Source organism: Castanea sativa, chromosome 11 (genome assembly GCF_040712315.1).
Source record: "Castanea sativa cultivar Marrone di Chiusa Pesio chromosome 11, ASM4071231v1".
Lineage (NCBI taxonomy): Eukaryota > Viridiplantae > Streptophyta > Magnoliopsida > Fagales > Fagaceae > Castanea > Castanea sativa.
In genome coordinates this window covers 37,860,601-37,887,783 of record NC_134023.1, presented here as the reverse complement: position 1 = coordinate 37,887,783, position 27,183 = coordinate 37,860,601, and the positions used below count along the sequence as shown (strand labels likewise).

General features: G+C 34.6%; 3 protein-coding genes across 4 annotated transcripts; 1 reads left to right on the top strand and 2 right to left on the bottom strand.

Moving 5' to 3' along the window:
- The first annotated feature begins 2,902 nt into the window (after nt 1-2,902).
- Nucleotides 2,903-10,454, top strand: LOC142617527 (nudix hydrolase 26, chloroplastic-like). The gene is made up of 6 exons (XM_075790420.1): nt 2,903-3,125; nt 3,245-3,295; nt 5,342-5,434; nt 8,761-8,828; nt 9,963-10,077; nt 10,190-10,454. Exons 1-6 carry the CDS (start codon nt 3,060-3,062, stop codon nt 10,253-10,255), a joined length of 459 nt encoding a protein of 152 aa, XP_075646535.1. The 5' UTR covers nt 2,903-3,059; the 3' UTR covers nt 10,256-10,454.
- A 1,074-nt stretch (nt 10,455-11,528) lies between these two features.
- Nucleotides 11,529-13,710, bottom strand: LOC142615125 (uncharacterized). Its single transcript, XM_075787822.1, has one exon. The coding sequence runs from the start codon at nt 13,525-13,527 to the stop codon at nt 12,016-12,018; it is 1,512 nt and encodes a 503-aa protein (XP_075643937.1). The 5' UTR covers nt 13,528-13,710; the 3' UTR covers nt 11,529-12,015.
- A 2,796-nt stretch (nt 13,711-16,506) lies between these two features.
- On the bottom strand, nt 16,507-24,219 carry LOC142615046 (uricase-2 isozyme 1). 2 transcript variants are annotated; one of them, XM_075787729.1, is made up of 8 exons: nt 23,931-24,219; nt 23,180-23,272; nt 22,193-22,268; nt 20,554-20,663; nt 18,444-18,535; nt 18,128-18,301; nt 17,673-17,766; nt 16,507-16,878 (listed from the first exon to the last, which is right to left on the bottom strand). In XM_075787729.1, exons 1-8 carry the CDS (start codon nt 24,132-24,134, stop codon nt 16,795-16,797), a joined length of 927 nt encoding a protein of 308 aa, XP_075643844.1. In that variant the 5' UTR covers nt 24,135-24,219; the 3' UTR covers nt 16,507-16,794. The 2 variants fall into 2 exon arrangements, with proteins under 2 accessions (XP_075643844.1, XP_075643845.1); XM_075787730.1 differs by lacking the exon at nt 23,931-24,219 and adding an exon at nt 23,628-23,691.
- Nucleotides 24,220-27,183: the final 2,964 nt, after the last annotated feature.

Genomic DNA, 27,183 nt, shown 5'->3' with positions numbered 1-27,183 from the left:
TTACTGGTCATTGGATATTGGAATATGCCAAAACCTTTAAATTTCTTAGTGATAATGATTTAGGAAAAATTATCACCTTCATGAAAATTCTAGCAAGAAGATTCTTAAAAAATTACTGAGAATGAGATTTCAATATAATACTTAAAGACGCATACATTTCTTTGGTGGACTTAAAGTAGCATTGTATGAAAAAATTGTAGCAGTGGAAAAAACAGCTCCAATGAAGCCTACTCAGACGCAACTCAAAAGTATCAATGTCAACTCCGTTATTGCTTATGCAACTACATTTTGTTTTCAATCATGAGCTCCAAAAGAGTGAGACTTGAATAAACTATAGTAGCTAGATCTCACTACAATTCTTTTACTGTATTCTTCAACATGGCTTTGAGAGTATTTTTGTTGGTTCATGTTGGCACATCACCAACAAAATTAACTGGAAAAACCTAAAAGAATATGGGGGACCAAAAAAAAAAAAAACTAACTTGAGAGGGACTTTCCAAATTTGCAAAGATGGGGGTAGAACAATCGCCAATATATATAGGCAACAAATGAGTAGTTAAAAAATAATTATAATAGCAATTGAACAGTTTTTATAACTGCTTGATTAGGGAGGGAGAGAGAGAGTCAGAGTTGAAGGAAGTTTGAATTAAAGGTCAATTGAATTTATGGGAAAGAAAAAAAAAGGGGAAATATTGAGAGAGAGAGAGAGAGAGTACTATATATATATATATATATATATATATTATGTGATGTAGTAATGAATGTGAAAATGTTAATTGCAAAAGGAATAATAAATCTACGTTTTAGCTTTTAGATATGTCTAAATTATAGATAGATTGAGAATTTTGTGTCTATCAATACATCAAATTAATTGCTCAAAAATGCAATTAAGGGTCCCAATTAAAGATTTAAACTTCTAATTTTGTCACAGTTTTACAGCAGGATTTAACAAAAGATATAGTAAGGTATTAGGTTTAGTATTAAAATTATGGTTTTTCAATCCGGTAAGGATGTAAGCAAATTGGATGAAATAATAAGTAATTGGGAAATTCAATTAGGGTTTTTCAACACCAATTGGGAGAAAACATCACAGATTTGGGATAACTCAAATAATTAAAATTGTTAAGATTAGGTTTTTTGGCCAAATTTTGTGCTATTGATGTTCTTGATGATTTTTTTCAAATTGAAGGTCCACTTATCAAATTAAGAAACCTAATTACAATTTTGAACATCTAATTGGATGAGGTGACCAATTGACTTCAGAATTTGAAATGAAGAACCTTGGAAAGGCGACGAAGATACTTGCAATGGAAATTGCACAAGATGGAGTGAATAGTAATGTTCTTTTGACACACACAAAAAATGGGGTTTATTGGGGATTTGATTAGTTCATGTTTATTATGAGTTTGGCGGTAAAAGAAACTCTGATTTGAAAAGGAAGGCTTCAATTGAGGCATAGAGCCATAAATGGTCCACCATGGACTGATAGGCTCTTATACTATTTGGAAAAAATGAAGATAAAAACAAATAGGATTAAAAAAAAAAAATTAACACGATCTATGCTATTTGCTACACTGTATTGATTTGATATATTACACAGAGCTGTTTATATACACAATATTGAGTACTGCATCAATGGCTTGGGCATTGGAGCTAGAATTGGACCAGATGCCAATGAAATTATTGCCAGAGACGATTCAATCATTGACAACAATGCATTAGGAAGATCATACTGCAATTAATTACAATGTGCCAAGAAAATTGTCCTCAAGTATCATATTATGTTGCTTCTATCCCAATGAAACCAACTCCTACCCAAATATATAATAATATGATAAAGTTTATTTTACAAGCTTAGTAGACAGTAAAATGGGCTTCTAATGCCAATAATGACAATTCAGTTACATGACAGTGTTTGAGCTGAACCAGTTTCATTATTTTGTTTTGACCATATGAGATATTGTATCCGCCTAAGCTCTAGCATTACTTCTCTCATGGCTGGCCTCTCATCTCCCTTCTTCTTGATGCATCTCAATGCAAGATCAGTGAATGCTTGAATATCTTCATTGCTTCCTTGACTTAGCACCACATAATCAACAATTTGCAATACGCAATATGCAATTCTCTTCCATTGATAAAACAAAGCAATCTACCAAATTCTCTTCCACACCTATATATGTACAAAAAGTATAGTTATAGTTTTGGTCATATTTTGAATATAAGTTGGTATTTGATATTTCATGACAAACCCCAATTATATTAAAGCAGAGATGCAAGAAAATAAAAAATTAACTAAAAAATTAAGAGAGAAAGAACTTCTTTTTTTTTTTTTTTGCGAAAGAAAACTATGCAAAGAATAGAAGAGAGAATGGTAAATTTATAGTAAAAATATGTGAATAAGAAGAGACAAAATAAAGGAAGATGAAGAGTGATATTAAAGTAAAAGGTAGTGGGGAGATGAAAATGTAAGGGATGGAAAAAAATTGGAGAAATAGAATAATAATGTGAATGTTGATGTGGCTCAATTCTAGCATAGCAACAATAAATACTACATTTCAGCTTTTATATATATACACACACTATAATCTCTCTATTTTTAATAATTTGTTTCTCAAATTTTTAAGGAAAAAAAAAAAACCCATGGCCTCTCTTTTTTCATAATTTAATAATTACAATAAAAAAGTGAGGACTAAACTTTGAAATTTGAATGTTATGGACACATGAAGAAGTGCAAACCAATTGAATTCCAATAATTTTTTTTTTATAGGTAAAAACAAAAAATTGTATTTAGAGAAGACTACTTCATTAGAAAATAGAAAAATGAAGTAGCCACAAAAATATGTACAACCAAAAAAGAAACCAAAAACAAATATGTACAGGAAGTTCCAAGACTCTATTTTTCATACACTGATACAAGAAAAGAAATGAGGCAATGACCAATAATTAAGTCAATGCTAGTATTAATTGACTTGATTAATACTAGTAGATGCTCAAAAACAAAAGTCAATACTAGTATCTCGCAGGAAAAGGACTTTTTTTTTTCTTCATAATCATCATCCATGGATTCCCCTGCCCAAGGTTATAGGAAAAACGCTGGTATTTGTCTCATCAATTCTTCTAAAAAGGTACACTATATCCTATCTCTCTATCTCTGTGTTCTCTATATGTGTATTTATATGTATCTGTGGTGTGGGATATACATATAAGGGTGTTTTTATTTATTTATTTTTTTTTTGAGCTGCAGATTTTTGCAGCTTCAAGGCTAAATAGACCCAATGTTTGGCAAATGCCTCAGGTGAATTCTTTTTTTTTTTTTTTGGGTTTTATATTGGGGTATTTAGTTTGATTGCTTATGAAACTAAATAGCTTTGTTTTTGCTTGCTGCGTTAATTTAAGATATAAAAATAACATGAGAAATAGACAAGTCCCCACTTGTATTTGATGGACCTGAGTTCTTTCCAAATTATGTTTTGTGTGTGGAGTTGGTGATTTGAGTTGAGAATTGTTTTAGATTGAAACAAATGGAGCTGATATCTAAAATTTTTCTTGTGTTTGGAGTTGGTGACTTGAGGGTTGAGTGAGAAAATAATAATGACCCACAACAAAGGAGGGATGATAAAGACAATGCGTGTGTTGACATCGCGTTAACGAATGGAATCCCAAGTTTAGGTTCCAACCATAATTTTTGGAACTCAATACAAAATTTATTTTAGTATGTGCATGAAGTAGAGACTGTGATGGTTGTTGCATGTAGAAAATTAATGTTTAATCTCAGCATGTAACTTGTTGATGAAAAGAAAAGTGTGATCTGAGCATGTAAATCCAGCATTTTCAATTTGAATGCTAATACAGCATATGGGGCCTACATCTGGATTCATATACACTAATATTTATAGAGTTAATGTAGAGCTTGTGAATGACAATTGAGGGAAGTCATAGGACAGCTTTGTACACATGCTTAGTGATTTCTTTGTCCGGTACTATTACTACTATGTGGGTGCCTCCTGTCATATTATCTGACATTAAAATAGGAAATTTGGGAAATTGAAATGAAGGGTGTTCGGATGACAGAAGCTTCGAAGTCATAAAAGGGGAATGTAAAACTTAGCAAAAGTTTACCATATCCAAAAATGTTTATGAATTCCCTGTCTTACATTAACTTATATATAAGGGCTGAGATATTTAATAGAAAATGTTAAGATTTGCTACTATCAGATCCAGAACACCATTTTGCATGCTTTATATAATATTGCCAAACTTGATGTATATTCTTTACCAAATTGCAATTTAATAAGACATCATCATCATGTCACAGACAAGTCTAGCATATAATTATTACCGCAGTCTTTCCAAAGGGTTAATGGAATTTACAATGTTTTATCTGTATACTGATTGAGATAATAGAGAAAATGGATGAGTTCATCTGTTTTTAAAGGTACAATTACTGGTTTATTCAATTTTGTGGAGCTGCATTTATGTCAAGGCCATACCTGCTTTTACAATGTATTTTCTCTGTGACAAAAAAGTCTGAACATCATCCACATGCATGAGCCCTCACCTCTATGTTGCTTATTCAGAACTGTTCAAATGACAACAATAATATACAACTTTATGCATGAGAAAGAAATTTTAGACACGATTCTTAGGATTCTACTTTCCAAGTTTCTAATGCTTTCATATGCTTTTTAGATTGATATTTTACATTCTCTAACTGCAATTTTATAAAACCATTTTATGTCTTATTATGTATTTGTTTATCTTTTTCTTTTCAGAATTCATTATGAACTTTTTTAGTGATTGTGTTGGTGGTAGCTGTTCTTTTGGTTTCATGAAATTTTAGTGCTAGGTTGGTATTAGAATTTTAGATCTGTACAACTATTGGAAATTTGGGGCCATACGATTTACAAGTACTGTGATAATCTCGAGTCTATCTCCAATTCTTGTTTCTTGATGTAAGCAACCATTTTATGGCATCAGCCACTGGGTCTATTTACAATCTGGGTATATATTAAGTGTTTTCTGGATTGGTGTGAGCCTGTCTTCAATTCATAGCTAAAATTTGGAGAATTGAAACCAAAATTAAGACTTCTTTTCTATTCTTTAATTTTTTTTCTGCTTCTCTTTGCGTCTTCTGTTAAATATGTGATGTTAAAAAAACATCATAGTTTTTAAATGAATGTGTCAATGTTCTGTGGCTGTGGTTAATGAACTAGAACTTATAGTAATTAAAAGTTGAAGTTGAAGTTGAAGTAGTCTTTACTAAACTTGGTTTTCCTCTTTTCACAATTTGGTTCTTTTAAATGAGATTGTAATTGGTATTTGGTACATTTTATTTTAATAGGGCGGTATTGATGAGGGTGAAGATCCTAGAAGTGCGGCCATCAGGGAATTAAAAGAAGAGACAGGAATCAGTTCAGCTGAAGTTATTGCAGAGGTAAGAATTTTGGACTTCTCTTCCTTAATTACAAATTTGTGGTATGCTTGTGTAATTCTTTCAGATATTTAATATGCATCTCGCTTGAGGAATGTGTGAGATTGCAATAGAAATTGCTTTATAAACCTGTTTATACTTTTCTTTGGATATCTGAATTGATGGTCCCTCTTTTTTCTTTTTCTTTTTTGATAGGTAATAAGACTAATATTAATCATGATGAAAAAAAAACAAAGAAAAAAAATACATGATGTTCATGATAGTGAACACAAGCAAAAACAACAAACAACATCGAAGAAAAATAACTCAAGGGAAAATTCTAAGAGAAGAAAGAAACTTTATGATAGAAGACCAATTCGAAGAACCCTAGCACCTAAACCAATCAAAAAGAGTTCTCTGGCAGATAGCTTGTAACTGAACCGGCGATTTCTCAGTAGGCTCAGTAGTTCTCTGGCATAAAGCTTGTAATTTACGGTCTCTTATACATAGGTTTTAAGAAATTGATCAGCTTTGATGGAGAAATTAAAATAGGAAGACTTTACAAATCCTGAACCAATCTTCATTGTCTGGCAAGGAATCCGATTTGTCAACCTCCTTTTTTTTTTAACACACCTCCATCTGGTACTATGATAGCTTTGGCATGACTGTTCCTTCAATTTAGAACCTTCAATATTTTAGTCACCTGTCTTCCAAACCCCACAGAAAGAGAGGGCGTATGAAATCCTCTCCTCTTTTCCACAATTCCACTCAACCAAGCATGTGAAAGGAAATAGTTGTTGGAAACACATTGAACTTGATTTCTTTTTATTAAAAAGGAAAGTAAATAGTTCTGTTTAGCATCCCTACTACTTGGCACTATGGTGTTTGTGCACCTAGATAGAGTTGAATGGCAAAGAGGACTCATGTAGCCATCTCCAATTAGAAGGGCTTAAGGCTTAGTTAGTTAAGCATGTGATGTTTGAGATTAAGAGAGAGTGATCCAGGATCTATGATGCAGACAGCAAGAAGCTCATGAAAGAGCAATTTAAAAGTATGAACCAAGGGGGCACACTCCTCTAGGCTGCCTTACATTAGAAAGTTGCTGGTTTAGTATAATTTAGTTTTATTTAATTTTAAAAGTCTAGAGTATTTTTGTAATTATCAGGTTTTGGGGTGTGGGCTGAAGTTTTTGTCCCTTGCATATTTTTATGGGTTTTCATATGTTATTAGGTTTTATTTTTGGGTTTTAATTACCTAGAATTAGTAGTCAATGCCAATGGAGCTGGATAGGGTTAGGTTTAGTTGGCTGCATATATTGACATAAACAATATTTTATTCATTGGAGAGAACTAGTTTTATGAGAATATTGCAGCAATTATGCTATGAAGGTTGTGTGATGCAATCCTTCTCCAAGGCATGATGCCAGGGAAACTTAAGTGTGATGCTTAGGAGAACTAGTTTTGATGCCTAGAAGCTTTTCTCTTTAATTTCTAGAAACTTGAAAGTTGAAACCTCGCAACTAGACGTTGATTCCTCACTCATAGAACCCAAAACTATCTAGGGTAAAAACCTAGTACAACCCACCTTTTATTAGCCTCGAAGTTGGGATTGATTTTATGGTCTACCATTTGTAGTTTACACTATTCTTATCGGCTGATTTTCTTAATTCTAAGAGAGAGAGAGAGAGAGAGAGAGAGAGAGAGAGAGAGAGAGAGAGAGAGAGAGAGAGAGAGAGAGAGAGAGAGAGAGAGAGCTTAGCTCTTGTATAAAGTATTTTAACTCTTCGGCATGTGAGCCCTTGTACTCCTTTTAGAACAGTTAGAATTATAGTTAAGTGATTAAATTTATCATTTCTTAATAGCTTAAACTTTTAAAACGAACGGTAATTTAATATGGTATCAGAGCAGGAGATCTTGAGTTTGATCTCTGTCTTCACTCTACCTCACATTTAAAATGTTAAATTCTTACTTGTTGGGCCCCCACTTATTAAGGCGAAGTTCAGGCCCACAAGTGAGGGGGAGTGTTAAAATTATGGTCAAGTGATTAAATTCATCATTTTTTAATAACTTAAGTTTTTAGGACAATCGATAATTTAACAAGAACAATAAGTAGCCATCAGATAATTAAAACTTAATATCCCCTTGGTTCAGGTAGAAATTACCAAGCAAGTTTTAGCTTCTAGCACTTGTGGAGTTCAATGGGAGTAGATTTTGTTCCTGCCTTGCTGATGCCACTTATAATTAGCATTGATCACTTCTCTATATTTGCTTGCTTTAACAAATTTTATCATTCAGAAATGGCAATGCCTTGAAGAGCTGATACTTTCTAGGTATAATGTCTGAGAGCAGGCATGATTCCAAATTCAAGTTATCTTTTTCTTGCATTTTATCTCTTTGTTGGTAATTGTCTTTCTATACATCCATAGCCACACGCAAACTTTGCAAACTTGCATGCACAAGCACCCATCCAGAGAACAAACCCCCCCACCCCACAAGAAAAAAAAAAAAAAAAACCCAAACAAACACACACTGCCTGAGTAGAATGACTTTTATGTGGGGATTCTAGGATCAAATCCTAGGTCATATTATTTGGCCCTTTTTCTTTTACTTATTTTCATTTGTCAGGAATGTAACTTAATATACACACACACACATATACATGTATATATATATATATATATATATGTGTGTGTGTGTGTGTGTGTGTGTGTGTATATTCTTCTTTTTCTTTTTGATAAGCTTAAAATATCTCTATCATTCCTATATCCTAGTTTAATAATGCTCTCTCTAATGAGCTTGCATCATGGTCCATATTACTTTGGACTTAATAAACCACCCTACTCAACTGGTTGTAGGACTAAATCTATGTTCTAAGGCCTCTCTAAATTCAATTTTTCTTGGCTTTGCAGACTTCAAAATTTCCCAAATATGAAACAAAAATAGTGGGTTTCTATGCTAAATTTTAGTGTTGTAGTTTTGAATGAATGCCAATGTCTAATATCCAATCTTCTGTGTGTATGTGAGCAGACATGCCATAGCCTCTAGGTTTATTGGGGATTCTGACTTTTTTTCTTTACCTGGGCTACATTTTAACTGGCTAATTCTTCCTGTATGTCTAATATCCAATCTTCTGTGTGTATGTGAGCAGACATGCCATAGCCTCTAGGTTTATTGGGGATTCTGACTTTTTTTCTTTACCTGGGCTACATTTTAACTGGCTAATTCTTCCTGTACGTCTATCAGAATTTTTAATACTAATACTCTGCTGCTGTCCAACTCATGCATGATATTTTAATCTTACAGTTTCTTTGTTAGCAATAAGTTCAGGCCTGAGTTGGGTTTTAAATGCAGGTACCTTATTGGTTGACATATGACTGGCCTAAAGTCAAGGAAAATCTTAAGGGTCAAACACAGAAGTGGTGAGCATATGAATACGGCAATACATTGTTAGATGCAGTATCTATAGTGAAGGGCTGCAACTGAGTCCAGATTAGGTCAGAGTCAGTTAAGGCCATTGGATGCATTCAACCTAACATATTCTTTTCTAGGGAAAAAAGTTCAGTATTTTTTTTTGGCTGGGAGCATGTAGAATATAATTTAGATACACAAGTAATCTATATATATATAATAGCCAAAGCGTAGTATATATAGTTACTATGCTCATGTTCAGCCACATCAGCGGCAAGATAGACACATCCTTTTCTCTTTCTTATATTTTAACTCTTCTTCTCCCCATTTTCTTTTGTATAAAATTGATATCATTTCTTCCATTCAATCCATTTTATTTTTCCTAAGAAAAACTGTGAGGACTCTCTCTCTCTACTTTCTTTTGGTGGATTTTTGTTCTTTTTTATAACTTTCATTAAGGTTGATGGTTTTTTTTTAATATGTGTTTTGGTATTGTGTTTTTTAAATTTCCCACCACAAAGTGTTTTCTCTTCTTTCTATTGCTTTGGTTGAAATTTTGGTAATACCTAGTTTTTTTGGAATTAGGAATTTAAGTTTATATCAAAACACAATCTACATAACTATGAATTTGAATATGCCTACTAATTGTTTGAGTAATAAATTATTATAAAGTCTATCTTTTATCCATTTGATTTCATTTTAATTTTAGTTAAGATAACATTGTAATTTTGTGATGAGTTTCTATTATTATGATAATCTCCTTATTCTTGAAAATTTTGAATAATAAATTTGAAACTTATAAAGTTTAGTAGTGTGTTAGGCAAATATAACACACTACAATAGAAGTTAGAAGAATATGGTTCACCTTAAAAAAATATTAATCAAACATACAAAAAATAATAATATGATATATTTGTAGAAATTAAAAAAATAAAAAATACTTATAAAAATCTTTTTTTAGAAAAAAGATAATACTTGAAGTAATTGTTACTTTTTATATACTACACCTCATTACGTAATATTTATATATTCCCATGTATTGTGGGGTATGCAGTTAGTTTTAGATTTAAATTTATCTCCATAGATGTACATGCCTGCGTGTGTAAATTTCTGTTTAACTTCATCAAACTTGAAAACCCTCTCAGGTTTCTTCTTAAATTTACTGGGAAGGAGGAAGAAATCAATCTTTTGGGTGATGGGACTGTGAAAGCTGAATTTGGTGAATGGTCATGGATGTCTCCAGAACAAGTAGTTGAGCTTGTGGGTAGACCTTACAATCTTAGTGGTGTTCTTTACTGATTCAGAAACGGTTGGAATTGGTATTTTGGCCTTGCTGGTTTACTTAAATGGTCTTTTTTTCCATTCTGTGCAGGTAGTGGATTCTAAGAAGCCTGTTTACAAAGAAGTTATGACAGTTTTTGCTCCATATTTTCAATAAACTTAGGTTGATGATTGATGTATTGACTATTTGGTTGCTTCCCGATAGGCAGTCCAATAATTAACGGAATGAGCTACTTCAAAACAGGAAAGTCATTGAATGAGCCATGGTTGAACGAGATATATACTGTATATCAGCTTGCAGGTCCAAGTCGTTGTAAATGAATAATGTTTTACTGGTTTCAAATACTGTTTTTCAACAGCTTAGGCTATTCTGATGAGTGTTTTTTTTTTAATTTCAACTTTCAATGCGAATACTGGCAAAGCTCGTAAGCTCATTGAGATTATTCTATCTTTGGGTTTTATCTATGTTTTTATGGTCAGATTGAATCAAAGGTAATAAGAGAAACAGTACTGTCACTAGAACCTGCCTAGGTCAAATCAACATTCCGTTTTTACTCAATTGATACATTTTGTTATGTCTTAGGTTAAATGAGTTCTCTTCAATAGACTCATAATAAAGATGAAGGAGAATGTGATAACCTGCTGTGGAATTTAGATTTCGATGCATCTCACAAACAATTGTTATAAGAGCAACACTACTGCATTAGAATCCTGAGCCTCCAAAGAAGTAGAGATGGCAAAAATTATCCATCCCTCTCAACCTGCCTATCCCGTTCCTTCCCGCATGGGATTTTCCCGCCTCAAAGAAGGAACGAGATGGAGATGGGTTTTGTTTGCTTTGCCCTAGCTCACCTTATCCTGCTTTGAGTATATAAATGTATTTTTATATTTTATATAATATCTATTTATATTATTTGTATATATAATTTAATGTGTTTTTATACATATCTTATTTATAATTTAATTTTCTATAAATATTCTAGTACCATCACTATCAAATACAAACTCCATTCACCTATTTATCACCCAAATAATTCACAAAATACCTTGTACAAAGTTATATCAGAATTCAGAAGTGTCACACTCACTGAAAAAACAATGGACTTGAAATTGTTTCGTATAAATTATACACACACATACACATACTTATCAGACACAAACATAGCAGTGGTAACGGAAAATTACCTTCATCTAAAAGCCAAATGAATTCAACAGAGAACGTTAACAGTACACACACGAGACAAAGACAGAGGGAGTGGTTCTTGAGCTAAGGATAATTTTATGGGATTTGGGTATCAAAATATGTCCCATGAGAAACTTCCATGTATGGCTTGGTATCTGCCTCAACTTTAATGGGTCCAAGTGAGCATTGCAAGTATAACTCTAAGTGAACAAGATTGGAGAAGTTCACAAGGTTAGTTGCAAAATTGCAAGAAGTGGAGCTAAGTTAATTGGGCAAAGCTTGGGTCCATTGCTCAAGCAAGTACAAGTTAATTACAATAGAAAGAAGTGTTTAAGAAATTGAGCCAAATGGCTTGCAAGTTGTTCGTTGCTTATTTTAGCCAATAAGACTTGCAAGTATCTGTTGTATAAATACTTGTAATCCATAGCATTTCATCATTAAAGGAATAAGTCATAACATTTCTCACTTTTCTCTCCCAAATCCTCTCTTTCTCAAGTCTCCATATCTTCTTTTTCTTCTTCTTCTTCTTCTTGGAAGGGTGACTACCTCCAAGTCAAATTCCATCCAGTCAGTTTTATTTCTCCGAGAAACCAGACTAAATCATTACATTAACCAACTCCTTCAACAGTCCAAACAAGCCATCTTGATTACAGGATCAGTTGCTAGACAGGTCAAGTTCAAGAAAGCAATTATAAAGAGCATACAACCTCCAACATAAAGAGACAAAACTATTTTCAAGTCACCTTCTGAAGTATGTCTTGTATATGATTAGTAACAATTTCCGCAACAATCTCGGGAGAGAACCTTCTTATCATGTCCTCCCTTGCTTGCTTACCTTTGGCCTTAGCTTCCTCGACATTACTCATCACATGCCTCATTAGAACTTGAAGCTTATCAACTGAAGGTTCTGCCCAAAGATGCCCTATGAATGGCCCTTCCACAACCTCACTCATTCTATCCACAGGCAATGGATAGCTGTTCTCCTCTGTCAAATACTCTGTTGGCCCGGACCAATTCGTGGCAATCACTGGCAAGGACATTGCCATGGCTTCCACAAGAGGCCTCCCCCACCCTTCCCCTCTTGATGGAAGAACAAATGCATTAACTGCCCTGTATAGTCGCGGTAAATCAGTTTGAGCAATGTGAGTATCAATCACATAAACTGGAGCCCAACCAGCTACTGGTTTTTCCATACCAGACTCCTCCACAAACTCCACTATCTTGTTCCCAAAATCCCCTTCAGAATGGTATGGATTTGTTAGTAAATACAAAGCAATCCCATCAACACTAGAGAATTCCTTCAAGTATGATCTTAACAATACATCCCAACCCTTCCTATACTCCCACTTGAAGATACTCAAAAACATAAACTCCTTTTTCAAATTCAAGTTCCGGGTTGTTGAACCTAACACCAATTTCCCTATAGTAGAAAGGTCTAATGGCTTATACTTGAGGGGATCAAAGAACTTCACATCAATAGGCTGAATGATTTTGACCACCTTAGAAGGATCAACCCCACTTTGAATAAATGTAGATACATGAAAATCAGTAGGAACCCAAACATAATCCATTTGATTACATCGCTTAACGTGCTCCGAATTCACCCTATCGCTCTCAAACATGGTCCTGCCAATCACGGACTTGAAATTTTGGTAAGCACCTGGTGGGCATGGTAAGGTTTCAAACAAAGGAGGGTACCAAGCACCAGGCTCACTGTGACAAACCACAATGGTCTCATTCATTCTACATTCTGTTTGGTGAAGCTCAAATGCCAACTTCTGGATATATTTTGGCAAGCCTTCCCAGAATTCAAGTGATTCAAGATCACCATGTTGCTCAATGGCCAATTTGAAAATTGGGTTTTTCATGTGTTCATGGAGGGCTAAGATATATGACCAACTTTCTGAGCTGTACCCACCACCTGAAAGAAAAGGAGCCATCCATAGCACACAAAAGGGTGAAATGGAAATGGGTTTTGGTGCTGGGGCTTGTTTGGGTTTTGGGGTTGGGTTAAGAAAGCCTAAAAGGGTTTGAAGAAAAGTGGGGTGTGCGTGTGAATGTGATGAGAGAGTGTATCTTAGGGGTTGGGTTTTGTAATAGTTTGTATTGGTGAAAGTGAATGAGATTGCTAGAAAGAGAACAAGAATGGATGATAAATATAGCAGAATTGGTTTCCGTTTGAATGTTTGGGGGAGAGTTTGATTTGGTTGTGGTTGATTAGTGGAACGGGTTTCATTGGATTCCATGGCAATGTATTGAAAGAAATGACACTTCAAAATGAGAGCCAAAAATAGAGTCAATGAAAGTTTGGAATGACTGAGAATTTGAGAGAGAGAGAGAGAGAGAGAGAGATTAACTTTTGGCCGGAGGAAAGGGAAAACGATGAGAAACAGAGAAAGACCATAGTATTTTATTTTACTCTACTCCATGTTGACTACTTGTTAGTTGTATGGGATATTATTATTTATCAACTCAGTTTTGAAGTATTTCTCATGTTCAATTCCCTCTTTTTCTGGGCTTTGGGCCAATGTCCTCTTTGCAGGCTTGGGACTCATCTGCACTGGTGTTCGTGGACCATTCTTTCGGGCTGGTGTTAAGTTTCAGGTTAAAAACTGAAAAACAGACATATGCTTGTTCAAGAAACTACCCTCAACTAACCCACAATCTTCCACCGACAAAGGACATCGAAGTATTATGTGAAATTGATGAAAGCCCAAGTCCTATTTCTTCGCTATTACTGTAGCAAGAAGAATAACATAATGTCATAAGACAGGCATGCGTGAAGCATCGTGAACCCTTTGTTAACAGCAATAGGACAACTATACACCAATGTACATCATTGTTGCATGTATCCAGGAGAAAATTTAGGACCACAATCTTTTGTGTCATAACTTTGCCACACTATAATGTGACAAACTGTGAGTGGTAGATTTATGTGAAAGTGATAGCACTGATAAGTAGTCAGTCTCAATCTGCCACATAAGATAATTATGAGAAAGAGTGTGATAAAGATTGTAGTCCTAGAATAATTCTATATCCAAAACATTTAGTTAGAAAGTTGTATTTGCAATGGAGGGAGGAAAAGATGAAACCATCCAAATTTGCTGTGGAAGAAAATTAATAAATGACAATAATAATTTTAAAAAATTAAAAAAGAAAATCCAAGATCTTGGAAGTGCTGAATTTCATGCAATTTGAGTCTCAACATTGGATTGGCCAATATTTTACAAAGAGACAGAATATTTTACAGTGAAGAAATGTGAATGCCAACTTTCTTCTTTACAGTTGTTGAAAATTTGTGATGGTTCAGTGCCAGCTGTCTTCTAAATGTGCAGAAAATATTCTCTTCAGGATTCATTACTGACAATGGGCATAATGGAACTGAGGAAAAGGACGAAACTATCATGTAATGCATAGTTGGAAGCTTGAAGAAAGTGTGACGGCAATGAAGAAAGGAAAACCAAGACAAAAGTGGGTCCCGCAACTCTTTTTTTTTTTTTGCATATTTTTTTTATACATATCTATCTTTAATCATCTCTTCCTTGAAACCATTCTTAATCAATATCTGCATCTGCATCAATATCTTCTTCACTTTCTCTTAGTTCTTCGTCACTTTCTCCCATAATCCTCACATTTATAATTTGTCCCCTTTAAACCCATGACCAATTTGGATGAAGGGGAAGGGAGGGGTTGTAAATAAGTTAATTTCGGGTCAATTTTACTTTACTCTCCCTTCATGCAAACTAGCCACAAAAGTTTAATTTATTTTGCTATCACCAATTATTTGCCGGTTGCCTCTAAAATCATTTTCCACCGGTTGTAATTTGAAGTATATAAAGCTGGAACTGTAGATAGGAAAAAATAATATCAGAAAATCCCCCCATACTACTTTCCTTTTTTTTTTAAAAAAAACTGATTTTTCTTGTTTTGTACACTTTAAGCTGACTTAAGTGAGTTTTCTCACTAGGCAAAAGACTGAAATAACAGTCGAACAGATATGTTTTCAGAATCACGTCCAGAGAAACAAGTGTTAAAAGGCAGAAAGCTAAAGAAAAGGATTTAAGGGAGGAACTCCATGTCTACCATAAGCAACTCGAACATTGGTGTCCAACAAGTCTATGTTATAGTAAACACTCCATGGTTGCTGCAGCCACTAATGTAACTTTCTCATTGGATATTTCCCCATGAATAACATCTTGGGACTGAGAGGATCTGTAAAAAATCTGATGAGTTCTAGAGAAGAAAGATCAGTGATAGCATCCACGTGGAAACCAATGCCAAAACCATGCCATTTATTTTCAATAGAAGACATCTTTTGGAATTCTTCCTCTTGATCACAAAAGGATGCATTCAGAATATTGGGCCTCTTGGACATGACCTTGCAAATCTGTCTTTGACAAGCAAGGTCTCCGACAGCTATTTCCCAAATGAACACTTTAAGGCTTCTGTGCAGTTCAGACTTCCACAACTTTCTCCAAGAATCTACCACATTAGCAATAAACCTTTGTCCTTGATAATCCAAAGTGGTGATTGAAAAAAAAAAGAGAAAGAAAAAAAACCTTATCCTTAACCCAAACCAATCCATCAGCCCTTGACAGCAGAGGTATCGGGATTTTCACTATAGATTCCAGCCACAGTGTAACTGTCAAATTACAGGATACGCTATAGTACATGCCAAACCTCTACATGCAATAATTATCTTCATACATCATATGTATGCTTCATTCCTCTCACAGTGTGTAGATCCCATAGCATGCACTAATTATCTTATGTATGGGATTTAATCAAGCTCCGCACTACTAGAGGTCAAGAGGGGGATAAGTCCTATAGGATCCATTGGTGCTCCAATAAGTCTATATTTATGCCATCTCCTACAAACTTCCCTTCCTGATGACCTCTAGGACTCTCAACACTTACTCCATTACCCAAGAAGCAGCCCCATTCTTCTTCCCCCTAGGCTGATGGCTGTTCATTGCATAGTTGCCTCTTGAGTATGTGAACCCACAACTTTTCTTGATTGAACTTACTATATTGTACATTCGGAAAATTTATCCTACAATGATTTTTTTTTTTTTTGGTTAAAATCCTACAATGAAATTGCACAACTGGAAGTACACCAAACCAAACTGTAGAGCATCACGTACATCTACAAATTTGTTATGATTAACAATGAAAACTTCAAACCAAAAAGGAGAGATATAATCTAGCATTAGCTGAATCATGCATGACTGAAAGTACGACTGTTTATTTATCAAACAAAAGTCAAGAACTGAATAATGTACACCTTTGTTATTTGTGTAAGCATGGAAGATTTGATACAAGCAAAGATAATATGCAACACTGGAAGTTCACTGATTGTTTGACTCAAAACATCTGAGCCTGAATTTATGTATCTAGTAGTTCAAAGAGGCATAACTTTTTATTTATCAAACAAACATCTCATGTCTCCAATGTTAGGAAAGAGAATTCCATTCATTCATTTGAAAATGAAAAGCTGGAAGGACCAGCAACTTCTACATCTTTGACCAGAAGCGACTCAAGCTAGCTTGAATTGATCCATGTGGTTCGTCAGTTGGTAAATATACATCATCAGCAAACTGTTTAAAATCATAAGTCAGTTTCATTTTACAGCTAATACATTAACCTCAGCAGAAAAATCAACTTTGGAAGATGCTGAAAGGAGATTACTCTATTTTAAGGCTTTGAGGGCAGTGGCTCTGAATATACTAAGAAGGTTCAACAAAGGCATGCAAACATGTATGTTATAATGCCACTAAAATTTTGAATACTCACCCATGAGTGTCTCAATTGTTCATTCTCTAATTACTAAATGCCTCCACCCCTCCCTCTTATCAAGGAATTTGGAATTATTGATTGAATTGTTGTTACGGTTATCTTCCCTTCTTGCCAATGAGCTTTGACTCAAATGGCACTTCTTTTTCTCACATATGTGGGCATAGGAAAAAATAGTGCGTGTGTAGCTTCCCATACAAAAAAGGGGGCTAGTTCCATTCCTTTATTTGTGTGATTACAACAAGAACTAAATAGAAAGAAAAACACATAATTTAACTATCATATCCGTCCTTGATTATTTACCTTCATTAGTTGAAGGGTAAAAAAAAAAACATTATACTTGTCTAATGAGCTTGATTCCATCCAATTTGGATGCAATGCATATAAGGGAATTCCACCCCCCCTTTTTTCTTTTTCTTTTTTTAAAACATCATTCCCATCCTTCACATTTCTCCCAAAATCATGCCACCGACCCAGACAAGCTGATATACACATACTTCCAAATATGTTATTTGTGATGTGCTACATCAATGCTTATATATACTTCAAAAATTTGCCACAACTTCTGCCAGGCGTCACTTGTAAAGAAAGGTCTTACCTTCACAATAGTTTGATTATCTTTATTTTTTAGATTAACAGGAAGGAAATGGATATTTGGCATCTTTAATTTGATGGATGATATGTCAGGAAACCTGGAAGCATGGAAAAATCAAGAATCAATCTCAAAACATTGCTCCATACAAAAATCAACATGTGGGTGAGTGAAAGTATCTTGATAATGCATGCTCATGCGTGTGTTTCTGCAAGTGAGTTCATGTGTGTATGTGTTTGAGCGTATCATACAAAAACCAACATGCGAGTGAGTGGAAGTATCTTGATAATGCATGCTCATGCATGTGTATCTGCGTGTGAGTGCATGTGCGTATGTGTTTGGACCTGTGAATCTATGTGGGAGTGGGGATAGATGTTTGTGTTGGTGGATATGTGTGTGTGTGTGTGTGCATGTGTGTGTGAAGGAGAGAGAGAGAGAGAGAGAGAGAGAGAGAGAGCGACCTGTTGAGTACACTTTTTGCCATTAGATAAAGAGTATTCTGAACAGATGGGCTATACACTCCCTCTTTTGGAGGACCATAGAAAGTGTCCACCAGATCCTTTTTCACATCGAGGTATCTGTCTGTAAAGAATTGTGGCTTCTGAGGGACGCTAGATAGAGATTCATATGCATACCTGCATCCATGTTTATCACAGAAACATTACATTTTGTAAACTCCAATTAAAAACTCAATATAGGAGTAGAAAGCCATTAAATATATATTTGTTTTTACTTGATAACTTGCATCAAATTTGCTTAAGTTGAAGAATATCATACCTCCATGATGCTGTGACCTCTGTTGCCAGCATCCTCTCCCGTGTTTCAGGAAGAGCTGTGTATTGGTCCCTAATGTACCCCTCAAAACCTGACTGCTCATGACATAAGATACAAAGTAAGCAGTCCTCAAAGAAACCAAATAATGGAACAGCCATTGCACGGATGAAGAAGAAACATCTTCTTCAAAAGCCTAAGAATGAGGCAAATCAAAATCAAGAAAAACGCATTTTTTGTGCAAGAACAAGTGTCCATAGTAGTTAAATAGGTCAAAAACATTTTTTTTAATAGTTAATGCTTCTAGAGTCACTAGTACTTTCATAATTATGTAATTACTAGTTGTAGGCCGTAGGATTTGGATTTTATATAATTAATATATATATATATACACACACACACATATGAGCCTTATATATGGTTCATGAATTTTACTGTGGGCTTTGGTCAACTCCAATTAGAAGTTTGTATACCTATCAAAATAAGAGTCCTAGTTACAATAGATTAAGGAAGAGGTGGAATAGTGCAATAAATATGCTCAATGTACTTTAAAGACTTCAAAGTTGAGTAGTGGAATAGTTCTTTGGCTGCTAGAACTGAACACCCAAATCAGATCTCTTATTGTATACCCTTTACCTTCGCTTTTAAAGGGCACTTCTAATGGTTCGAAATCTCTACTTCCCCCCTCCCTTTGAGGTCAAGACTTACCAAAAAAAAAGGTGACTTCAATGGAAGCAAATTTGTAACAGTTGTTCACCATACAAGAAACTTTGGATAGACTGTCAGCCACTGGTCTTGACAAAAATTCTGCTGAAACAGCCACTGATAAAGATCCATGGTCCTCTAAATCAAGTCTGGATTCAACACCAATGTTTCGCTCACACCCAACACTTCTTCCTTCCTTAAGGTCCCATGGAACCAGTACAAATAAGGTGCTTCCACGGCAAATACAATCCAACACAGGGTTAATGAGTCAAGGAGTTGCCTTTATGTTCCGCCACAAGTCCGCTTATAAGGAGAGCTTAGATGGGTTGATGTGGATAAAGGCATTGAAAGTAATTACATCAAGTGCAATACCATGTGAGAGTGAAATTCGAAATCTCTACTTCCCCCCTCCCTTTGAGGTCAAGACTTACCAAAAAAAAAGGTGACTTCAATGGATGCAAATTTTAACAGTTGTTCACCATACAAGAAACTTTGGATAGACTGTCAGCCACTGGTCTTGACAAAAATTCTGCTGAAACAGCCACTGATAAAGATCCATGGTCCTCTAAATCAAGTCTGGATTCAACACCAATGTTTCGCTCACACCCAACACTTCTTCCTTCCTTAAGGTCCCATGGAACCAGTACAAATAAGGTGCTTCCACGGCAAATACAATCCAACACAGGGTTAATGAGTCAAGGAGTTGCCTTTATGTTCCGCCACAAGTCCGCTTATAAGGAGAGCTTAGATGGGTTGATGTGGATAAAGGCATTGAAAGTAATTACATCAAGTGCAATACCATGTGAGAGTGAAATTGGAATAATACTTCACATGCATAAATAATTCTTTTTTTCACACTAGTTGAATTGGCAAATTTTCACTAGTTTACACGGTGATGTACCAATAAAATCACTTTTTATCTCTAAAACATGTCATATCAGTAGTTCACCCAAGTGGATAGTGCTGAATTGTGAATACTAAGCAAATCTGGATATGCTTGTTGAGAAAGTTTCAGATTAGTCAATTCTCGTTTTATAAATTTCCTTTATTTTCCCCTCTTCACTACCATTAACTCTTTTTTAGTTTTTTTTTTTTTTTTGGGTGGGGGGGGGGTGGGGGTGGGGGTGGGTTAGGATAAATTCACATTTAAATTTTACCATTCGATATTAGCAGTTAATATTATATTTTTGCAAATCTGAAACTAAGATAATTTACATTAAAATATAAAATACATATAACACAGGCAATAAATAGATCTATAGATTAGATTTGTTTTAGTATACTTGATGGATAAAAGCATAAATTTCAGGAAGGAGGCTGGCTTTCTTGCCTTATCAAGCAAGAGAAGAATGTGAAGTACATCTGGGAGCTGATTCTGCTTATCTGAATTGTGAAAGAGAAATAAGCTTACCTTAGTTGTTTTTAGCAAAGCCAACCCTTCAACACCAGAAGTCAGCTGTATCACACCGGACTTCTTTAGTATTACTTCCGTTGTATGCTTCTCAGAGCCAAGTTTAAAACCTTCAATAGTTAAGATGGTGGAAAAATTAAAACAATAATATATAAAACAAGAACCACAGGCCATTTCTTAGCCTTCAAAACCAATGTAACTACGGTAAATGAACAGAACACAACCAAATGAAAAAAAAAAAAAAAAGAAGCTCTAGTCGATTTAGCCAATGAGTTTTAACTGAAATGACACATCTCTTCTTGTAAGAGCAAGATGAAGGGTGATGTCATGGGTTCAAGACCCACCATGTGTGTGTGAAACTTACCAATCAAAAAAAATCTAGTCAGTTTAGTTGAGCAGCAGATGCAAATCCTAAATTAAGGTTGTGGGATGGAAACATATGGACCAATTATACATCTCTTGCTCCTTTCTTCCAAAAGTTTTCCACAACAAAATATTTCATTATAAATTTGATTTAAAATCTAGTAGAGAATAGGTAAAAATGACTTTCAGAAAAATGATTAAGAGATTGCCTTCATTTACAGTATTTGGCTACCTATAATATATAGGGCTAAACATTACTAGAATTTATAAGAAAATTTAAAATTGAACACCTTTTTGAGCATTGCTACAGATACAAAAGTTTTCACAATTACATAATCAGCAGCTTGTTATTGACTCTCACATGGGCCCACCACTAATGCTACTTTTTTGTCCACCATTAACAACTTGCCACCTCACATAGTTGTGAAATTTATTGTGCCTCTAGACTTATTAAATTTTGTTTGGGGGGGAGGGAAGGGAGACTGCTGGGGCAGGGGGTGGGGGTGTTTGAATAAATGAAGTGGAGAGAGAATCATAGGGCAGGCACCAGATCTCTGCTCCAAGGAGGTAAGGGGAGTCTGTATTAATGAAACTTCACAAGTAAAAGGTTGCACATTAGCACACTTCTATTTCCTTTGCTTTGTGCAAGTGCAAGCATAAGCACAAAGCGAAAAACAGAAAATTTTACACAATTTTTTTGTATTTCCAATTTTAACTAAAAATTTAGGCTCACCTACTATGATTCTTCTGACCAACACTGCAACAATAATAACAGGTTGGTGGGTACTACCAGCAACTGGGAATGGGGGTAGACAGAGGCATATAGCATCAGAATGGTTAAAGTGGTAGAGTGCAGACACTGCTTGTTGTGCACACAGAGAATAAAACAAGATTCATGAATGTTGAGTGGAATGTGCACAGGGTAGCAAAGGCCCATGGATTGTTACTACACATATGTTGAGTGGTTTTGCTAGTGAAAATATCAATGAAGTAAAATATTAACACTAATTTGTGCGAACCTATTTGCATTTCTTGATAAAGATTTCTTATATGAACTGTTTGCTCTTTTCAAATGTTCCCATATAAGTTTTAGCAACAGTGCCAGTTGCACCTCAAAATATTACCTGAACATATTTTAGAAATTAAACTATAAGATGACAAAATGAGCATAATTCATGCCATTAAAGATTTACAGGTATCCATCATCATAACAAATTCATCTTTTCTTTGATCACAGAATTCAGTAGATATCAAATATAAGATTGAAAAAGCTAACCATGTTCATGTGGTTGACCATCTATATATACACGCTCCCATGGCTTTTCCACTATATTTATTATGGCATGAGTAACCTACACAAATGAAGAACAAGGATTGAATTTTCCCCAACAAATGGAAGATGTAATAATATCATATACAAAACTAAAAATGCCATGCAAAGTGTAAAACACATTCTTTATTAGAATTTTTTATAAATACATTCTTTATTAGAATTAAATTAGACAATGGCAAACTAAAATAAGGGTACTACTAATAGATGAATGATGGACTCTATTGACTTTGATACAAAAAAATATTCCCTTTTTACTAAAAACTAATATATAAATGAACATCAGAATGTCGAATTGAGCTAAAAGAAATTAACAAAACTATATGCAGGTAGATGTTTGATACGTTTAACTTCTTTTTTTTTTTGTTAGGTGGGAGGAGGTGAGTAAATTCAACTGCTAAGCATCTTATTCACAGAAGCATATGCAATTTTTTTTTCCACATCATTTGAGAACCTACTCAAAAATCTTTGATGATTAGAACACAACAGCCTCCTAGTGCATTGATATCTCCAAGCCTTGCTTTTGAAGCCCAATGGAGTTTCAAATTTTATATATTGATGGATAAATATATAAACCTAATAGTTCTCTCTCACCCAGTCACCCTTAATTTTGCCATGTAATCCTAAGGAAATCTTAGAGTTTATAAAATGTCAGTGTAAAATGCAGTTAAATATATATTACTTCCCCCACCAATACCTTTTAGCATTCAAGCCCTAAACCTCCAATCCACCTAAAGCATCAATAACGAAGACGTACCACTGCATCTATTAAGAAAGACTAAACTTGCTTACGAACTATGTGCAAAACATGCTGTCTATATGCCAAAATCCAGCTGCCTCTACCAATCTACTTTATGATTCATAAAAAGCTAAAGAAACCAAAGATAAAAATACACTCCAATCTCAATGTTGAAAAACTAATATAGTATTTACCTGGTGGTAAAATGAAGTGAAGTGCTTAGCAAGTAGAATTGCAAATTCCTCCACTGAAACTTGCTCTGAGCATTCCTTTGCTTTCACATATACCTGTGTATTGCAACTCAATTAGAATCTATGAAGCACTGACACTGACAAGACACAGCGACACGGGCCACACGGCATTTCTTGAAAAATTAGGACACGAAATGCGCGGTATACAGCAATTAATTGTGAAAAGGTCAAACCACAAGGGTGTAAATCCTAATTTACCCAAAAATAAATTCATGCTTGTATATATATCTCCTAAAACGATCCATACAACATAACAGTCCTCAAGTTGTTGATGTTTTACACTGATCTAATCAGGATAAACTAATCCCAGCCTCCTAACTAGTCAATCAATTCAAGTGTAGATCTCATATCTCACAAGAAAATAAGGCCCCATCAAGATATGATATTCTACCTGATCAGTTGCTAAAAGCAGAGAAAACAAATCTAACATTGACAACCAATCGGATCCTATCCATTTAGTAACTAGAAAATTGATAAAAACAAATATATTAAGCAATAGAGCCTAACAAAACTATTTCACCCACTTCAAAAGTGACCAAACAGAGAGCTATAACATCAGTCAACGATTTCACTATTCTTTGCCCCCAATAATGTTTTTTTCTTTTCTTTTATTACAACAACAAAAACAAGTTTTTTTTAAAAAAAAATAGCCAAATGGGTACTATAAAAAGTGTAACAGAGAAGAGAAGTGTACAGTGTTTTTCATGGTATCAGTGGCAACGATGTCTGAATTGTCATCATGGACATAGGCATTGACACAATCTGAGAGAAGGCTGATGTTAACGTTCCACTCCACAAAGAAATGGCGACCCTCTTTGTTCTTCCAAACCCTGGCCACTCTCACCCTCTGTTTACCGTGCATCTGCTCGAAGTTGAAACCTTCTGGTTGGCTCGCCATGGTGTTTGTTTTGTTTTGGTTGATCTCTCTTTGGTTTAGTTCAGAGTCCTAGGAGAAGTGTTTGGACTTTTATAAGGAACAAAAGAAATTGTGGTTGTGCTGACGAGTGTCCGCGTGGAATATTATTTAGTTGCGTCTAACAAGGAAAATCTCTTTCGAGAATGAGCTGTGTACTCTAGAGACCCACCAAGTCTTACATGGACTGATAATGATATATTTTTAGAGATACATTTTGTTAAAATTTAAAATTTTTGTTAAAAGTATTATAGATAAAGATAAAAGTTAGTTGAAATAGTATAGTGAAACTCATAAATAGTACTAAATAAATATTGTGTAATTTATAAATAGTACTAAAAATAAACTAAATAGTAAAATAAGTTAGTAAAATTAATCATGCCAAACAGACACAAAAAGTGATTTTATTGGTACATCACTCACCAATTCAACTAATGTGAAAAAATGAATTATTTTTGTATGTGTGGTATTACTCCAATTTCACTCTTACATGGTATTGCATTTTATGCAATTACTTTCGATGATTGAAATTAAGAATTGAAAAAACAACTTTCAATCTTTTCAATTTAATAAAAAAAGTTAGAGTTAAAAAGTAAAATTGGTAAAGATATTTTGTGAGTACGGAAGGTGATCCAAATCCTTTATTATTTAATATTTTTAGAATTAATTAAACAAAAAAAAGGATGATAGAGCTAGTCAATTTAAAATTTTAACACAAAATTAAATGTAATTTTTAAATTTATTGATTTATATATTTATTAGTGATGTTGCATAAAAAATTAGTGAGCAAATTGTCCAAATAGTAGTGTTGGAAGACCTACAAGAATGAAACAAACCATTAGAGGCCACTAGTGTAGTGTCTGTTTAAGTTTCTCCTATGCTTAATTTGTTGAGTTCCTGAAAATCCAATAACGCTCAAAATGTTGTTGTATTATAGCTATTTAGCTCCACTGCTGCAATTGCTCTTAGAGCGTTTGTTTCCTATCTCGAAACGGGAATGTCTAAGAGTTTATATATAGGAGCCTCAAGCTTATTACCTTCCAAGATTTTTATCATTTTTTAGTGGGGGTGTGGTGGAAGATGTGGAGTTAATGACCACAAGATTCTTGGAGTTTGTGCCCATGAAATGTGGGTGGGAGGCCAATATCGCTTGGAGTTCAGAGTTCCAATATCCGGTCGATGATGGGATTGGATGCCTTGGTTTGGATGATGATGATGGAAGGTTGAGTGTGTTGTGGGGTGTTGAACAATTGGATAAAGGGAGAGAATATGATATCCATAAATTAGTATTAGTATTTTTTTAATATGGAAAATTATGCAATAATCTTCATCTAATTTACCCATGTGTCCATATTTAGAGTTGCATTTTTACATCAAATAATACCACACTAGTCATTTTGTATTATAAAAAACAAAAAAAAACAAAACAAAACAAAAAACAAAACAAAACCCAAGGGCTTTAAGTTTTACAAAATTAGTGATTTACATATAAAATATTTTATACCTTGGTGTATACAGTTTCTACCTCCCATACGCACCAAGCATTCTAAGAAGAGATCCTTTACGCTGGCCCAAATTAATAGATAAAGGTTTGAGAATGCATATGATTGCAATTTTCTTGATTGCAATTTTCCAACTGTAGTTACTCAGGCTTGGAAACAGAGCTCAGGTCTAGGGCAGGCTATTGAGATTTTTACTAGAGAGGCTACCATGTGGAATAAGGAGCAGTTTGGCAACATTTTTTGTTGGAGCATTTTAATATTAAATAATTAAAATGAATAAATTTAATAACATAAATGTAAAGATGTGGGAGTGAAAGTGGAAGATGAGGAGTTAGTGAAAATGTTTAATCCCACATTGAAAAGGAGAGAGACTATTTTGTTCTTTTTAATTGTGGTGATTAATGGGCTAACATGAATTGTCTCAAATATTGGGCCAGATACGTGCGCAAGGGGGAGGTGAAGGGTGGAGGTGTCACCATTAATTGTGTAACTCTAGCCCATCAGAATAATATCCCACAATTAATCTTGTAACACCTACTATATCAGAATAATGGACCTAATTAATCAGATTAATTTGGGTAATAATTTTGTGAGGCCCATTGAGCCTATAAATAGACCCATTCAGTCACAATCCAAGTAACTGCAATATACACTAAAAAAAAATAGAGAGATCCTTGGCAAGGAAGGGTGTTCTTTCTAGTGGAGTTTTGGGCTTGAATACTTTGTGCAGAGGTTGTTCTAATCATACGACACTTGTTGGGCTGTTGTATTCTGGGGGAGACAAGTCAGAGACGGTCTGCACCGGTTGCAAAGTTTAGCCAACCAATGGCTTGAATCTCCTTAAAGAGAGCGAGTGTCGTGCCTCAGTCCAAATAGTGTTGTGTAATTTCTTTCTTTAAACTAATAAAAATTCAGAAGTATTATTTAGTTTCTCTTCGTATTATTTCCATTATCATTGCGCTTGCACCAACATTTTTGTTAGGAAAAGGACCATTATGGCAAGATTAAATGGCATCTAGAGAGCTTTGTTGGTGAAACCTTCGGTTTTCCTCCTTAACCTTGAAAACGACCTCCTTAGGGACCTTGATACTGTGCTGAATCAGGAAGAGGAGCTATGGGCATTAATATCTAGAGTTAATTGGATGATTTAGGGGGATAGGAATATGGTGTTCTACCATGTCTCTACCTTGGTGAGGAGAAAAAGGAACAAGATTTTGGAGATTAAAGATTCAATGGGTGAGTGGATTAATTAGGAAGAGGATGTCAAAGATTATGTGAAGAATGGGTATAGTGATATTTATACTACTTCCTTCTCTAGTGTTTCTCTCCTCCCTCCTAGGATTTCTCCTTGGCAAGCTAGGCTATCGGAGGAGGAACAATGTAGTATTAGTGGTGATGTGTCAGATGAGGAAATAAAGGTAGCATTATGGTCTCTGAAAGCGTTTAAGGCTCTTGGGTTGATGGTTTGCATGCTGGGTTTTTTCAAAGATTCTGGCCTACTGTGGGTAACTCAGTTATTAATGAAGTTAAAA

Coding starts and splice junctions, on each gene's coding strand:
- LOC142617527 (XM_075790420.1), top strand. CDS start 3,060: ATGGATTCCCCTGCCCAAGGTTATAGGAAAAACGCTGGTATTTGTCTC. Junction 3,296..5,341: donor ATGTTTGGCAAATGCCTCAG/GTGAATTCTTTT, acceptor TTATTTTAATAG/GGCGGTATTGATGAGGGTGA. Junction 8,829..9,962: donor AAGGGTCAAACACAGAAGTG/GTGAGCATATGA, acceptor AAACCCTCTCAG/GTTTCTTCTTAAATTTACTG.
- LOC142615125 (XM_075787822.1), bottom strand. CDS start 13,527: ATGGAATCCAATGAAACCCGTTCCACTAATCAACCACAACCAAATCAA.
- LOC142615046 (XM_075787729.1), bottom strand. CDS start 24,134: ATGGCGAGCCAACCAGAAGGTTTCAACTTCGAGCAGATGCACGGTAAA. Junction 23,273..23,930: donor CTGATACCATGAAAAACACT/GTACACTTCTCT, acceptor TGCAATACACAG/GTATATGTGAAAGCAAAGGA. Junction 18,536..20,553: donor CTTTGCTAAAAACAACTAAG/GTAAGCTTATTT, acceptor TGTCATGAGCAG/TCAGGTTTTGAGGGGTACAT.